The 15,712-nt window shown below is 41.1% G+C and overlaps 1 protein-coding gene across 2 annotated transcripts in view; it reads left to right on the plus strand.

The window, feature by feature from the left end:
- The window catches only part of DAD1 (defender against cell death 1), a 45,825-nt gene that overhangs the window by 18,685 nt on the left and 11,428 nt on the right, over nucleotides 1–15,712 (plus strand). The window contains exon 2 of one of the 2 annotated variants that reach the window (XM_072623324.1): nucleotides 7,312–7,468. The exons of the other annotated variant lie outside the window; for it this stretch is intronic. Coding sequence (XP_072479425.1) covers nucleotides 7,312–7,442 — 131 coding nt within the window. The 3' untranslated portion in view covers nucleotides 7,443–7,468. The remainder of the gene's footprint in view (nucleotides 1–7,311; nucleotides 7,469–15,712) is intronic. 2 annotated transcript variants of the gene reach the window in all.

A 15,712-nucleotide genomic window follows, 5' to 3' on the forward strand; every position in this document is an offset into this window, starting at 1 on the left:
TGTTTGTATCCCTAGCACCTACGACAGTGTTTTACACGCAGAGTAAGTGCCTTTTGGTTTATCCAACTGTTTATTAAATATCGAAGAAGGCATATGTTACGTAGATGTATATACATTCAGTAGAGTTATTTACCACTGTCATGGAGGATGGCCTCAACGCAGCTTCTGTTTGTACATGAAATTTTGATCATTGCATTGAGCCCAAGAATGTTACAGTCCACCTCAGTAAGAGCATAGCCACTCAGATGATTGGATAGCAGATGGTTGAAAAAGACTTATTGCTGAGACTATGATATACAGTTAGATAGGCAGCCTTTTTAATTACCATTTCAGTACAGTATGTGTATCTCCAATAAGCATTGTTAATGAACATCAAGCTGGGTGCAGAACTGAAAAAGAGCGGTTTGGATTGCATTGGAGACATTGTGCAGCACCTTTCAGCGATCCCAGGGTATTTTCTGACACAAAAACTCATTTCATTCATGTTTCTTCTCCCAGTCACTCTGTGTGATGAAGTATCATGATTGCCAAAGAAACAAACTTGTGAGTGACCCAAAGGGTAATGGAGATAGTCATGGCTGCATTGTATTACCAGTGATCTCTGTTGTATGAAAAATGTGATAAGATATCCTTCACGTAATAATAAAACGGGGCAGTTGATTTGCATAGCAAAAGTAAGGGATGACATGGACAGCTGAAGGTTGTTCTGGCACTTTTGTGCTATTAGAAGAACTAAAAGAAAACCTTCAGTGTGTTGGGTAGGTGATGACTTGGATAATAATTGCATGAAATGAGAGGGCATGGATGTATTGCTGTCTCTACCATGAAAGAATGCCATCTTCATTAAGTTTACAGATCTGTGGAAGTATCTTATCTTGGTACGTTTCATCATTGCTGATGGCTTTTGATGCTTCGATGCTGATGTCAAGAGTCACAGTGTAGAATATGGCAGTCTACTCCCTCTGTTACATTGTGGAAGAAAACCAGCTTTTTCCTTGAGAATCAAGATAAATTATTGTATGTACAGGTCATCATTGTAGCTGAATTTTCAACCTAGTTCAATAAACAGATGTTTGAAAGATTATCAAACTTATGGATGCTTGAAGGAGAGATTTTTATTTTTGTCTTTGTATTCTACAGAAGCTAGCTAGCCCTTTACTACAAAAGCTTCTGTGGTTTTTTGGCTCTGCCCTTTCTTGTGGCAGGCTTCATCTGCTCTATCTTTTACGTTCTACCTAAGCCTTTGCTGGAAACTTTCATGCTGGACAATTCTTTACTCCATGCTTTTAGAGTGGGAGGAAGGTGGAAGCTAGGTAGCTTTAATTCCTGTTCTCTCCTTGCCCGTGACAGCAGATGTGACTAACTAATTAGGCCTCACACTTATATATAAAACCTCTGTTCCATAGGTTTTTTTTCATTCTTTTTGATCCTTCTGTAACATTTCAGACTTTACCCCCTTGCGCATGTTCTTCTGGGACACTTAGCTCTTCTGGTTCTTCTTCATCTGATTGGATTTTTGGGGGGGTTCTGATTCCCTAGCTCATCATTCTCCTGTCAGACCTCCTGTGGTTTCCTCTGTGCTTTGTCCTGGTATAATCTCTTTTATTCCCATGGTTTCATTTCTGTACAAATGACTTCCAAACCTATGTGAACAACACTAGTTTCTCCCTTAAACTTCCTGCACATCTGCAAATGTGTCCTGGACATATCTGCACTTGAAGACTTCCAAGTCAACATGTCATTAAGCAGGTTTTTATTAAGTGCCTACTACGTGCCAGATCCTGGGGTACAAGTACAAAGAATGAAACAGGCCTGCCCCAGACTGGACACATTATCTCCTTTCCCCATGCACATTCAGCCCCTTCTCCCAACTTCCTAATTTTTATTGTTGATACCACTGTCCTTCACGGTACCTAGGCTTTAAAGTCATCCTTGACTTGTCTTCCTTCCTCAACTCACCATATTCAACCAATTGCTGGCTGCTGCAAGGGATGCCTTTTTGATACGCCTTGCCCTTAGACTTCGCTCATAATGCCACCACCTTAATTCACATCGTTCTCACTTTTGGAACAGTAGGTATTATAATTGCCTCCCAGCTGCTCTTAACTGCTTTCAGTGTCTCCTTTTTCCAGTACAGCCAGCATTTTAAAATTTACTTATTGTAAATAGTTCATATTTTCCAATTACATGTAAAAATAATTTTCAACCTGTATTTTTTATAAGATTTTGAGTTCCAGTTTTTCTCTCTTCTCTCCCTTCCCTTCCCCCTCCCCAAGACAGCAAGCAATCTGATACAGGTTATACTTGTGCAGTCATGAGCAAGCATTTATTAAGTGCCTGCTGTGTGCCAGGCACTGTGCTAAGCCCTGAGGATACAGAGAAAGGCAAGACAGGCCCTGCTCCCAGATACTGCGTGCAAAATGATCAGGCCTCAGTGCTTTCAAGATTGTGCCCCTTCAGGATGTACTTGATGTCTGATCTATTTACTTTCCCCAACTTTAATAGATCAATTATTTTTTTATGTCCTCTCATTTCTGGATAGAACTTCCTCCTCTTCTCCTCCAGTCCCAACACTGCTCCCTGCACCAAAGAAAGAACTTTAGCAAAGGCTTCCAGTACAGTGCCCCATGGGCCCCCACCTTCTGCTGAGAGGAGGGAGGAATATTCCATCCTCTGTTCTTTGGGATCGAAATTGGTCATTATACTTAGTTCGGCCTCCATTTAGCGTCCTTTTCATTTACATTCTCGTAATCATTGTGCACATTGTACTCCTGGTAAGGCTTACTTCATTCTACATTCATGCAGATCTTTCCACGTTTCTGTGAATTCCTTTAACATTTTGTCTTTTTAAAAATATGATCTTTGTTTTTATATTTATTTTCAGGTATATCCTCCCTCTCCCTTCAGAGTGCCATCTCTTGTGGCAATAAAAAATGCTATCCGTCACTCCTTATGGCACAGTAGTATTCTGTTACATCCATATACTACAGTATATTCATATTTTTAAAGTTCCATTTCAGCTTCTCTGTGTGTTGGGATCCAAATGCAGTGGGGTTCCCATTGCCCTTGGTGTAGAAATGCTGATGAATTCATTTTCCATCTTCCATTTGTTGTCTTCTTGCCAGTTTCTTCCATGAATGTCCTTAGGATGATTTGTTTGGGTCTCTTGCCAGTCTTTCTGTAGATTTGTTTTCACTTCCACTTTTATCCTGCTATTTTAGGAGGCAGGATGGTTATTTTTTGCCCTCATGCTCCGTGGGGGAAGCACTACAAATAAATTTATATTCTAAGCTGCCTTTGCCTCTGTCTTCCATTTCTCTCTGTTTGGCAAGTAGTTCAGGTGTTGGCTGCTTAAGGTGCTCGTGTGCTCATTTACTTCCTGCTGGTGGTAACTGATTAACTACCATTGGTTAAACTTTGCAGGAAATAGTCACAGTTAAAGACAGTGCCTTTTCCCCATTTCCCCTTATTTACCCAAGCATCGGACTCATTTGAATAGGGCTAGGTAGAACTTCCAACTACTCAGTATCTTTTTTTCACATTTTTATTTTCCTCTTATTTGTTGCAGATTTTAACCTTTGAGCAGCTATGTCCAGCTCTTTCAGTTTGGTTTAATCTCCTGCTGCTGCCCTAATTCAGATCATTACGTCTTTATTTCTACTTGTGTTCTCACCATGCCTTGCACCTAGTAGGCACTTAATACTTGCTGATTGATTGCTTGAATTATTATAATTACCTTCTAGTTAGTCTCCCTGTCTGCGTTTTCTCCCTGTCCAGTCGCTTCTTCACACTGCTAATCTCATGCGCAGGTGTGATCTGTGCTGTTTAAAAATCTTAAATGCTTTCCCATTGCCTGTGGAATAAAATGGACACATCTGGCATGTAAAGTGGCAGTAGTTTACCTTTGCAGCCTTGCGTCATGGCACTTCCCTTTGTGCTGTGCTCGAGCTAGACAGCTCTACAGCCATGCTTTGTACCTTGTTGCCCCCCCTTTCTCTGCTTCTGTGCCTTCTCTTAGACCTCAGATGTTTTCCCCTTTTACCCGTACAACTCTACCTGTTGAGCTCCTTTGAGATCTAGCTTTCCCCTCAAGGAAGACAGTCTGACCCCATTTTATTACTCCTTCACCCCCAGTTAAGTGACCCTTTCCTCCTTCGGTGTCTCCTGCTCTTTTTGAGCTGTCCTTCGTAGCTTACTGTATTAGAGTTATTTGTGACGACTCAGCCCCTGCTAGATTGTGAAACCCTTGAGGGAAGTGACTTGTTAAAAATACGTTCTTATTGACGCTTGTTTTACTTAGCTTAAATTTCTCCCAGTGTCTCTGTTCTCTTCTGGGGAGCCATCTCATTTAACAAAGGGTATTTCTTATAAAAAGGAAAGAGAAGAAAGAAACAGTGAAGCTGATCAGTCCATCAGAAGTTTGAAAATGGATGCACTGTGCCCTGTGTTGGAGCACCCTGCCTTTGCCAGGGCGAGGGGAAGGTGTCTCTGCTTTAGGGGCTTGGCTGTTCTTTGTGCTTTGTGACATTTACTTGGGATTGTTTTGTGGTTATTCTTCCATTTACATTGTTTTCTTGGCTTTATTTACTGAAGGAAGGGCCTTGCTTAGTCCTTTATCTCCATTCTGGTAAGCAGCATCCCGGGAGAAATTGGAGGGGCTCAGCAGAATGGCCAGGGGAGTTGTGATAATGGTGGTACATAGAGGCAGCAAACCTACAGAGGAACATTTCCTCATAATCCTGTAGAGTAGTCCCTTGTACATAGGTAACTCTTAATCAAAGGCTGTCAAATTTGATGTGGTCTGACGTATCTGCAGACGTTTTTACGATGTTTTTGGTGTTTTTGTGTGAGTGTGCGAGTGTGTGCGTATGAGACAGAGAGATAGAAACTTGGATCATAGGATCATAGTCCCAAGGGAGGTAGCTGCTGGTCACATAACTGGTGTCAGACGTGTGACATGAGACCCGTGGGGGTGAAGTGACTTTCCCAGTTGCACTGTTAGTTTTGGGTGGGACTTCACAAATAAGGTCTTTCTGTCACCAAATCTAGCAGCCTATCCATTAGGCTACACTGTCTTTATTGAACTCTAGTTTTTTCCTTCACTGTCATTTCCCAGTGCCTCCTTTCCCCTTTCTCTCCCACCCCAGTCCCCACAGGAGTCTTCCTTCTTCACAGATAGTATAGGAACAGTTCAGCAAAAAGAAACCAATGCTTTGGCCATGTCTGAAAATGTGTAGTTCATTTCTCATCTCTAGTCCCTTTTCCTCAGTGAGGAGAGCAAAGAGCCTCCAGATTATTTCCAGGCCTTTTCAGGAAGAGCTGTATGTTTGATCCTGCTTTGTTCTCCCTAGAAGGAGCGGCCTTCCTCCTCAGGGATGCTCTGTTGGATGGGAATTTAAAAGTCCTCACACTGTCTTTAACCAATCTGCCTTCCAAGACTTATTGAACATTCTTCAGTTCAGTCATATTGACCTTTTTCTGTTGCTCACACATGAAATTCCACCCTCATTCACTAGCTATCTCTTAAGAATGGAATGCTCCATCTCCTTCCCTTTGTTCCTTAGAATCCCTACTTTCCTTCCAAGCCCAGAATAAGTATTGCCTCTTATGTGAGGTCTTTTCTGACCTCTGATTTTAAGTGCCTCTCCCAAGAAATCACCTTACCTTCATTTGTTTGGTATATTTATATATGTGCCTCCTTGACGACAGAGGGACAGATTCCATTCTGATTTTGTATCCCTAAGTTCCAGCACAATTCCAGGCACAAAACAGACACTAACACTTGATTGACTGAGTTTTATGAGAGGGACTTGTGAAGCTAGCTTGGTATACACTTAATTTCATGAACACTGATATTTTTAGGATTATAGATTTAGAGCTAGTAGGGGTTTTAGGAGTTGTCCAGTCTAGTCTCCTCATTTTACAGTTTAGGAAACTGAGGTCCAGAGAGGTTGTGACTTAGTCATATAATTAGCAGAACTGAGGTTTGAATTCAGGTCTTCACTATGACTTTTTATACTTCTGATTTACAGAACTGGAAAATGCCTTTGAGATTTAGTTCAGGCTCCTGATTTTGATAGATGAAGAAGGTCAAGCAGCTTAGCCAACATCACACAAATAGTATCATGGAAGGGACAGGACTGGAACTCGAGCTTTATGATTTCCAACTTCACTAGTACCTCTAAAATTTATTTTAATTCAATTTATTTTTTTAAGGAACAAAAGTCTTGCTTTCTCTCCCACCCCTTTCCCCTGCCCTTGTTTTAAAACAGAACAAAACCCTTGTAGCAGATTTATAGTCAGTTCCTTCGTTGATTGTGTCCACAAACGTATGTCTCAGGTGGCACCCTAAGTACATCCCCTCTCTGTCAAGAGTTTGGGCAGCTCGTTTCATCATTGGCCCTCTGAAGTTGTTTTTGTGGTTTCATCGATCAGAGCTCACAAATCTGTTGTTGTCCTACTGTCAGTTACTCTTCTGCTTAGGCTCCCTTCATAATGCGCCAGTCCGTACAGATGTTTGAAGCCATCCATTTCATCGTTTCTTACCTTGACAGTATCCCATTACATCCACATACCATAACTTGCTCAGTCATTCCCCAACTGATGACTACTCCCTTAGTTTCCAGTTCATTGTGCTATGAAAAGCTGCTGTAAATGCTTTTGTATATGAAGGTGCTTCTTCCTCTTTCTTTGGTCTCTTTAGGGTACAGGCCTAGTAGTGGTATCCCTGGGTATGCACAGTTTAGTGACTTTGAGCATGGTTCCGTATTGTTTTCCAGAGTGGCTGGACCATTTTATGGCTACCCCAACCATTCATTAATACGCCTGTTTCCCCATAAGCCCTTTAAGCATTTATCATTTTCTTTTTGTCTCTTTGTGTGAGATAGGACCTGAAGAGTTGTTTTAATTTGCATTTCTCTGATATTAGTGATTTGGACCATTTTTATATGGTTGTTGATAGCTTTGACTTCTTTCTATGAAAATACCTATACTTTGACCATTTATCAGCAGGAGAAAAAGTCTTACTCTTATGTATTTGATTTCATTCTTTGCATCTTGGAAATAATACCTTTATCAGAGAAATTTGCTTTAATTTTTTTCTTTACTGTTTCTCTTCTAATTTTAGCTACATTGGTTTGATATAAATTGTTTTTCTTGTTTTGTTTTCTTTGTCCTATCTTTTAGTTATTAGAAACTTACATTAGGAAAAATGAGAATTCTACACTACAGTTTTTATGCATCTCTAACTCTATTTAGTCCAATTATCTTCATGTATTTTGACAATACCATCTCATTTTGTCTCCTTTACAGTCTGTCTGAGGATACAGATCAACCCACAGAACAAGGGCGATTTCCAGGGCATCTCTCCAGAACGAGCTTTTGCTGACTTCCTCTTTGCTAGCACCATCCTGCACCTTGTTGTCATGAACTTTGTTGGTTGAGTCCTTCTCTTTTGAGTAAACACAACGTAAGTAAGCATTGTGAGGGCCTTTTCAAGTCCTGAGACTAGTTGATAACATGCTTGTCTTTGGAAGTTTTCACTGGCTTGTAAAATACCTGGTTGGGCTTTTACCTTTGCTGTAGTACGGTCGGGTTGGACAAGATTGAATCCAGGATCACTTCTGGCTATCAGTCCTAGAGTCCTGCTACTGTTAACCTCCATCCTTTTCTATGCTTTCTATTAAGGTAATAGAAAGGTTTCTATAAAGGTAATAGAAAATTATTTGCTTATAAATAAAACATATATTTTCAATGCAAATATAATACAGAGATGTCCTTTAAGTTTGCTCCCCAAGTTCTTTGATTTTGACCTGATTCCTTGGAGGTTCTTGGCATATGACCATGTGGTGTAATGTTTATGAGTGCCCTAGAATTTGGGTGGAAGGTGGATATGACTGACCCATGGTGGGATCATAGAGAAACACAGTGTTTTAAAGCCATAAGAGACTTTAGACATCACTAGTCTGACCCCCTTCATTTTACAGCTAGAACATAGTTCATCTCAGTGGATCGGATAATTGTCCACACCTATTTATTTCACAGAGATTTATTCCTAATTGGAACTTAATGAAGTCAGCATAAAATGAGAATATGTTTATACCCCAAAGCTGGAAACTGGAGAAGCATTGGGCAGATGGGAGTGTAGAAAAATATTTTGCACGACTGTATTACAAAACATTGAATTTCTTTAATATGTAGACCCTGATGTTTCCTGAGAATTGTCACAGGGTCATCCCAGGAAAGAGTAATAGCGCAGTCTCCGTTTTATTTACATGTTATTATTATCATTGTCATTTTTATCTTTTTGGAAAAATAATCCTCTCCTCCAACTGCATAGGTACCTTAGTTTATGTATGGCTTAGAATACAAGGTATCCCAAAAGTCTTTTGCGTAGTTTAATTTTAGTAGCTTTAAATGTGCTAAAACTTTTGGGACACTGTAGGGCCTGGTATCTTAGTTGAAATTTGTTTAATTGAAGGAGAAAAGAAGAGTTCTGAAGTAAATTGATGAGCTGGGGATTAACCTGAAATCTTAACTATTTGGGCAATAAGATCTGGAGAAGAACAGAATCTTTTTGTTTCTAAGTCGATAAGTTTTTGAGGCAGGCTTCTGGGAATGTTTATAATGGATGACCTTAGAGCAAGATGGAGTTTTAAAGTTAACTTAATTCTATAAGTAGATAAATTAACAAACTTTTTCATTTGGAATTGTTTATTATATTTGAAGAAATTGGAGAATGCAGAAAACGGATGACTTACAGTGATACGTGAATGATTGGCTCTTTTGCTTTTCTTTTTTTTGTTTCCTTTTTTTAGTGTTTATTTATTTTTCATTTTCAACATTCATTTCCACAGAGTTTTGAGTTCCAAATTTTCTCCCCATCTCTCCCCTCCTCCCACCCTGTAACACCTTGCATTCTGATTACCCCTTCCCTCAATGTGCCCTCCCTTCTGTCATACCCCACCCTTCCCTTATCCCCATCTTCTCTCTTTTCTTGTAGGACAAGATGGATTTCTGTACCCCATTACTGTATTTCTTATTTCCCAGTTGTATGCGGTAACAGTTCTCAACATTTGTTCCTAAAACTTTGAATTCCAACTAAATTCCCTTGCTCCCTCTCCACCTATCCCCACTGAGAAGGCAAGTAATTCAATATAGGCTATATAGGTGTAGTTTTTCAAAAGCCTTCCATAATAGTGCTGTTATGTAAGACCTAACTGTATTTCCCTCTATCTTGTCCTGCCCCCCATTTATTCTGCTCTCTCTTTTGACCTTGTCCCTTTCCAAAAGTGTTTACTTCTGATTACTCCCTCCTCCCCTTTGCCCTCCCTCCTATCCTCCCCCACACTTGTCCCCTTCTCCCCTACTTTCCTGTAGTGTAAGGGATTTTCATACCAAATTTAGTGAACATGTTATTCCCTCCTTAAGCCACATGTTAGAAGCTAAGCTTCACTTTTTCCCTCTTACCTCCTCAGTTTTCTCCTCCATTGATAAAGCTTTTTCTTGCCTCTCATGAAAAATAATTTGCCCCATTCCATTTCTCCCTTTCTCCTCCCAATATATTCCTCTCTCACCCCTCAATTTTATTTTTTTAGATATCATCCCTTCTTATTCAGTTTACCCCGTGCTCTCTGTCTATATATGTGTGTGTGCGTATAATCCCTCCAGCTACCCAGATATTGAGAAAAGTTTCAAGAGTTACAAATATTATCTTTTCATGTAGAAATGTAAACAGTTCAACTTTAGAGAATCCCTTATGACTTGTCTTTGCTGTTTACCTTTTCATGCTTCTCTTGATTCTTGTGTTTGAAAATCAAATTGTCTATTCAGTTCTGGTCTTTTCATCAAGAATGCTTGAAAGTCCTCTATTTCATTGAAAGACCAATTTTTCCCCTGAAGTATTATACTCAGTTTTGCTGGGCAGGTGATTCTTGGTTTTAGTCCTAGTTCCTTTGACTTCTGGAATATCCTATTCCACGCCCTTCGATCCCTTAATGTAGAAGCTGCTAGATCTTGTGTTATCCTGATTGTATTTCCACAATACTTGAATTGTTTCTTTCTAGCTGCTTGCAATATTTTCTCCTTGACCTGGGAAGTCTGGAATTTGGCTACAATATTCCTAGGAGTTTCTGGTTTTGTATCTGTTTCAGGAGGTGATTAGTGGATTCTTTCAATATTTATTTTGCCCTCTCATTCTAGAATATCAAGGCAGTTTTCCTTGATAATTTCATGAAAGATGATGTCTAGGCTCTTTTTTTGATCATGGCTTTCAGGTAGTCCCATAATTTTTACATTGTCTCTCCTGGATCTATTTTCCAGGTCAGTTGTTTTTCCAATGAGATATTTCACATTATCTTCCATTTTTTCCTTCTTTTGGTTTTGTTTTGTGATTTCTTGGTTTCTCATAAAGTCATTAGCCTCCATCTGTTCCATTCTAATTTTTTTTTTATTTTTATTTAACTTTTAACATTTATTTTCACAACATTTTGGGTTACAAATTTTCTCCCCTTTTATCCCCTCCCCCCCCAGACCCAAGCATTCTAATTGCCCCTGTGACCAATCTGCTCTCTCTTCTATCCTCCCTCTCTGCCCTTGTCTCCGTCTTCCCTTTTGTCCTGTAGGGCCAGATAGCTTTCTTTACCCTTTAACCTGTATTTCTTATTTCCTAGTGGTAAGAACATTACAGTTGATCCTAACACTTTGAGTTCCAACTTCTTTAGCTCCCTCCCTCTCCACCCCTTCCCTTTGGAAAGCAAGCAATTCAATATAGGCCAAATCTGTGTAGTTTTGCAAATGACTTCCATAATAGTTGTGTTGTATAGGACTAACTATATTTCCCTCCATCCTATCCTGTCCCCCATTACTTCTATTCTCTTATGATCCTTTCCCTCCCCATGAGTGTCGACCTCGGATTACATTCTCCTCCCCATGCCCTCCCCTCTATCATCCCCCCCACCCTGCTTGTGCCCTTGTCCCCCACTCTCCTGTATTGTGAGATAGGTTTTCCTATCAAAATGAGTGTGCATTTTATTCTTTCCTTTAGTGGAATGTGATGAGAGTAGACCTCATGTTTTTCTCTTGCCTCCCCTCTTTATCCCTCCACTAATGAGTCTTTTGCTTGCCTCTTTTATGAGAGATAATTTGCCCCATTCAATTTCTCCCTTTCTCCTCCCAATATTTCTCTCTCACTGCTTGATTTCATTTTTTTTTTAAGATATGATCCCATCCTCTTCAATTCACTCTGTGCACTCTGTCTCTATGTATGTGTGTGTGTGTGTGCATGTGTGTGTGTGTACTCCCACCCAGCACCCAGATACTGAAATGTTTCAAGAGTTACAAATATTGTCTTTCCATGTAGGAATGTAAACAGTTCAACTTTAGTAAGTCCCTTATGACTTCTCTTTGCTGTTCACCTTTTCATGGTTCTCTTCATTCTTGTGTTTGAAAGTCAAATTTTCTTTTCAGCTCTGGTCTTTTCATCAAGAAAATTTGAAATCCTCTATTTCGTTGAAAGACCATTTTTTCTCCTGAAGTATTATACTCAGTTTTGCTGGGTAGGTGATTCTTGGTTTTAGTCCTAGTTCCTTTGACTTCTGGAATATCCTATTCCATGCCCTTCGATCCCTTAATGTAGAGGCTGCTAGATCTTGTGTTATCCTGATTGTATTTCCACAATACTTGAATTGTTTCTTTCTAGCTGCTTGCAATATTTTCTCCTTCACCTGGGAATTCTGGAATTTGGCCACAGTGTTCCTAGGAGTTTCTCTTTTTGGATCTCTTTCATGCGGTATTCTGCAGATTCCTTGAATATTTATTTTGCCCTCTGGTTCTAGAATCTCAGGGCAGTTTTCCTTGATAATTTCATGGAAGATGATGTCTAGGCTCTTCTTTTGATCATGGTTTTCAGGTAGTCCCAAAATTTTTACATTGTCTCTCCTGAATCTATTTTCCAGGTCAGTTGTTTTTCCAATGAGATATTTCACATTGTCTTCCATTTTTCCAATCTTCTCGCTATGTTCTGTGATATCTGTCTTTCTCACAAAGTCCTTAGCATCCATCTGTGCCATTCTAGTTTTGAAAGAACTATTTTCTTCAGTGAGCTTTTGAATCTCCTTTTCCATTTGGCTAATTCTGCTTTTGAAAGCATTCTTCTCCTCATTGGCTTTTTGAGCCTCTTTTGCCAATTGAGTTAGGCTAGTTTTCAAGGTGTTAATTTCTTCAACATTTTTTTGGTTCTCCTTTAGCAGGGAGCTGATCTGCTTTTCATGCTTTTCTTTCATCTGTCTCATTTCTCTTCCCAGTTTTTCCTCCACCTCTCTAACTTGATTTTCAAAATTCTTTTTGAGCTCTTCCATGGCCTGAGCCCATTGGGTGGGCTGGGACACAGAAGCCTTGATTTCTGTGTCTTTGCCTGATGGTAAACATTGTTCTTCCTCATCAGAAAGGAAGGGAGGAAATGTCTGTTCTCCAAGAAAGTAGCCTTCAATAGTCTTATTTTTTTTCCCTTTTCTGGGCATTTTCCCCAGCCAGTGACTTGACCTCTGAATATTCTCCTCACACCCACCTTGCCTCCTGGTCCTCCCAGCCAGCGTTTGGGGACTGAGATTCAAATGCTGCTTCCCGCCTTAGGGCTTTTGGCGGGGGCAGGGCTGCTATTCAGTGTGAGATTAAGTTCAGGTGGTCAGGTTGGGGCAGGGCTGCCTCTCAGGCTCAGTTCCCTCAGGGGGTTTATGCACAGACCTTCCACAATGTATCCAGGCTCCCGCCTGCTTGGGGAGCCCCTGTCTGCAGCCGCTTCTCAGCTTCTACCTCCCGGGGGGGCCCCGAATCATGGGGGCACCCCACTCCCCTCTCAACCCGCTAAAGAGACTCTCTCACCGACCCCCGTCATCTGTGGGCGGAGGGACTTGTGCGGCCGCTGGAGATCCCGTCCCTGAAGCCTGCTCGGGTCTGTTTCTCTTGGTGCTGTGGCCGCAGCAGGTCTGGGCTGGGCTGGGCTCCGCGTCTGCGGCGATGGACCTTTTGCGAGAGGTTTGCAGGTCCCTCTGTGGGTGGAGGGACCCGTGTGGCCGCTGGAGATCCTGTCCCCGTAGCCTGCTCGGATCTTTTCCTCACGGTGCCGCGGCCGCTGCAGGGCTGCCCTCTGCTCCCAGTCCCGGTGCCCAGTCCGCAGCGCGAAGGACCCCCCGCAAGAGGTTTGCAGGTCCCTCTGGAACAGAAATCTCCCTCGCTCCAATATTCCGTGGCCTCTGGGTGCAGAATTCACCGTGAGTTGTTCCCCTGTAGCCGATCTGTGGGTTGTGGGTTTGGAGCTATGTGTATCTGCGTCTTTCTACTCCGCCATCTTGGCTCTGCCCTCCCATTCTCCATTCTAGTTTTGAAAGAACTATTTTCTTCAGTGAGCTTTTGAGCCTCCTTTTCTACTTGGCTAATTCTGCTTTTGAAAGCATTCTTCTCCTCATTGACTTTTTGGACCTTTTTTGCCATTTGGGTTAGCCTATTTTTCAAGGTGTTATTTCTTCAGCATTTTTTTGGGGTCTCCTTTAGCAAGCTGTTGACTTGTTTTTCGTGATTTTCTTGCATTTCTCTCCTTTCTCTTCCCAATTTTTCCTCCACTTCTCTTACTTGATTTTCAAAATCTTTTTTGAGCTCTTCCATGGCCTGAGCCCATTGAATATTTATTTTGGAGGTTTTAGAAGCCTTGACTTCCTCTGAAGAGATGCATCGTTCTTCCTCTTCCAGAAGGATGGAAGAAAATACCTGTTCACCAAGAAAGTAACCTTCTATAGTCTTATTTTTTTTTTTCCCTTTTTTGGGCATTTTCCCAGCCAGTGACTTGACTTTTGAGTCCTTTGTCAAGAGGAAGGTATACTCTGGGGACTTGTAAGTTCCTCAGTTCCTCCATGGTGGCACAGTCAAGGGGGTAAACTCCTCTCCTGGCCTGCGCACTGGTCTGGGATTAACCAAAAACTTTTCTGCCCAGAATCTGGAAGTAGTAGAATTCTCTCTCCACAACTGCCTCCAGCTCCACCACGCCAGGGGTTCTCCTCACCCCAGGGTCTGGCTCAGGGCTGGGATTCAGATCAGCTACTTAGTTAGGGCCTTTGAGTGGAGGGCTCCAAAAATGAATGCTGCCACTGCAGCCAGACCATGTTCCCTTCTCATTCAGATGAAAAAGCTTTCTCACTGACCTTTGGAGTTTTCTTTGGCGTCTGTGGGTTGAGGGATCTGAGAACCACTGCTGCTGCGGGGGATTCCACCTCCGAGGCCTGTTCAGGTCCTGTTCCTGCCAGTGCCCTGCAGCCAGGACTGAGTTGGGCTCAGTGGGCTGAACTTTCACTCCGTGCCCCAGGTGATAAACCTTTCCTGTTGGCTTTCCAGGCTACCTTGAGCTGGAAATCTCTTTCACTTTGTTGTTTTGTGGCTTCTGCTGCTCTAGAATTTGTTTAGAGTCTTTTTTTACAGGTATTTTATGGACTGTAGGGGAAGAGCTAGAGTATGTGTGTCTTTCTACTCTGCCATCTTGGCTCTGCCCCCAGCTCTTTTGCTTTTCTGATTTTGTTTTAAAAAACAAACTTAATTTTGTTTTAACAAACTTCCTTAAAATATGGATGCTTCCATAGATTTTCTTTTTTTGCTTTCTGGCTTTGCCTAAAGAGTAAAATTGGTTTACTGCCATAGACTGAAAATTAAAAGTTTTGCTCAATTTAATGTGAAGTTTAGACTCTTGTAATTTGATGTGTAGAACTTACATACATGAAGTCTCAAGTTTTTAAAATCATTTTGATTTAGTTTTAAAATGGTATTTCTTTCACTTTAGTGTGGTGATTTTGATGCAGAATTTCTGATCTGTGAGGATTTTCCAGATGTTCCACAGTCTTTATAGCTTTTTAAGTCAAGAATAAATCACTCTGCTAATTAATTACCTACTCTGTGCAAGCATAGATAATATTGTCTTAATATGCATATCATTAGCCATACTGTTGCTTATATGACAAACTTATATATTAACAAAAATAGGACATTGTCTTATAAAAATAATGATATGCATGACACATAGTAGGAGTTTAATAAATACTTGTTAATGGGTTCATTTTTCTAATTTTGGGGAGAGCTTTTGTTTCCCCCTTCCTTTTTATCTCTCTCGTGGCCTTAAGGCTGTTTGAGACAACGCTGTTTAGCGCAGTTCTGTACTCTTTTATCTAATACTGCTCCCCCCACACCAATGTAAATTTCTGTTATTCACATATGTAACCATAGTTTGGGCCCTGGACAGCATACAAGACCCCAGAGTACTATCAGATGGGGAAGCTTCTTTGAATACATTTAAAAGGGGCAGAATAATATTGACGTCTTTATACTAGCAAACAACTGTGACAGCGGTTGGGAGCCCTGACGTAAGCTCTGCTGGATGGCCCATGTTATTTGGAGATAACTGACCTGAATCAGATCCTCTTTGTAGCTGTCATGGTGTATGATCAAGACAAAGGTGGGGAAAGCATGGCAGAAATACTCTCAAAGCCCAAGAAACAGACTCAAGGGAAATTATTCTTAGGACTGTCTTTATTGGAGGAGGGATCTGCTGCAGGGAACTTAATATTTCAAAATTAGGACAACAGGAGACAAAAAAGCAGGCTCAGTAGGAACTGCATCCAGCAGACCAAATTGACAACTTGGGGCCACCTGTTTTGTTTGAAGTCATCGGTCTGTG

Source organism: Notamacropus eugenii, chromosome 7 (genome assembly GCF_028372415.1).
Source record: "Notamacropus eugenii isolate mMacEug1 chromosome 7, mMacEug1.pri_v2, whole genome shotgun sequence".
Classification (NCBI taxonomy): Eukaryota; Metazoa; Chordata; class Mammalia; order Diprotodontia; family Macropodidae; genus Notamacropus; species Notamacropus eugenii.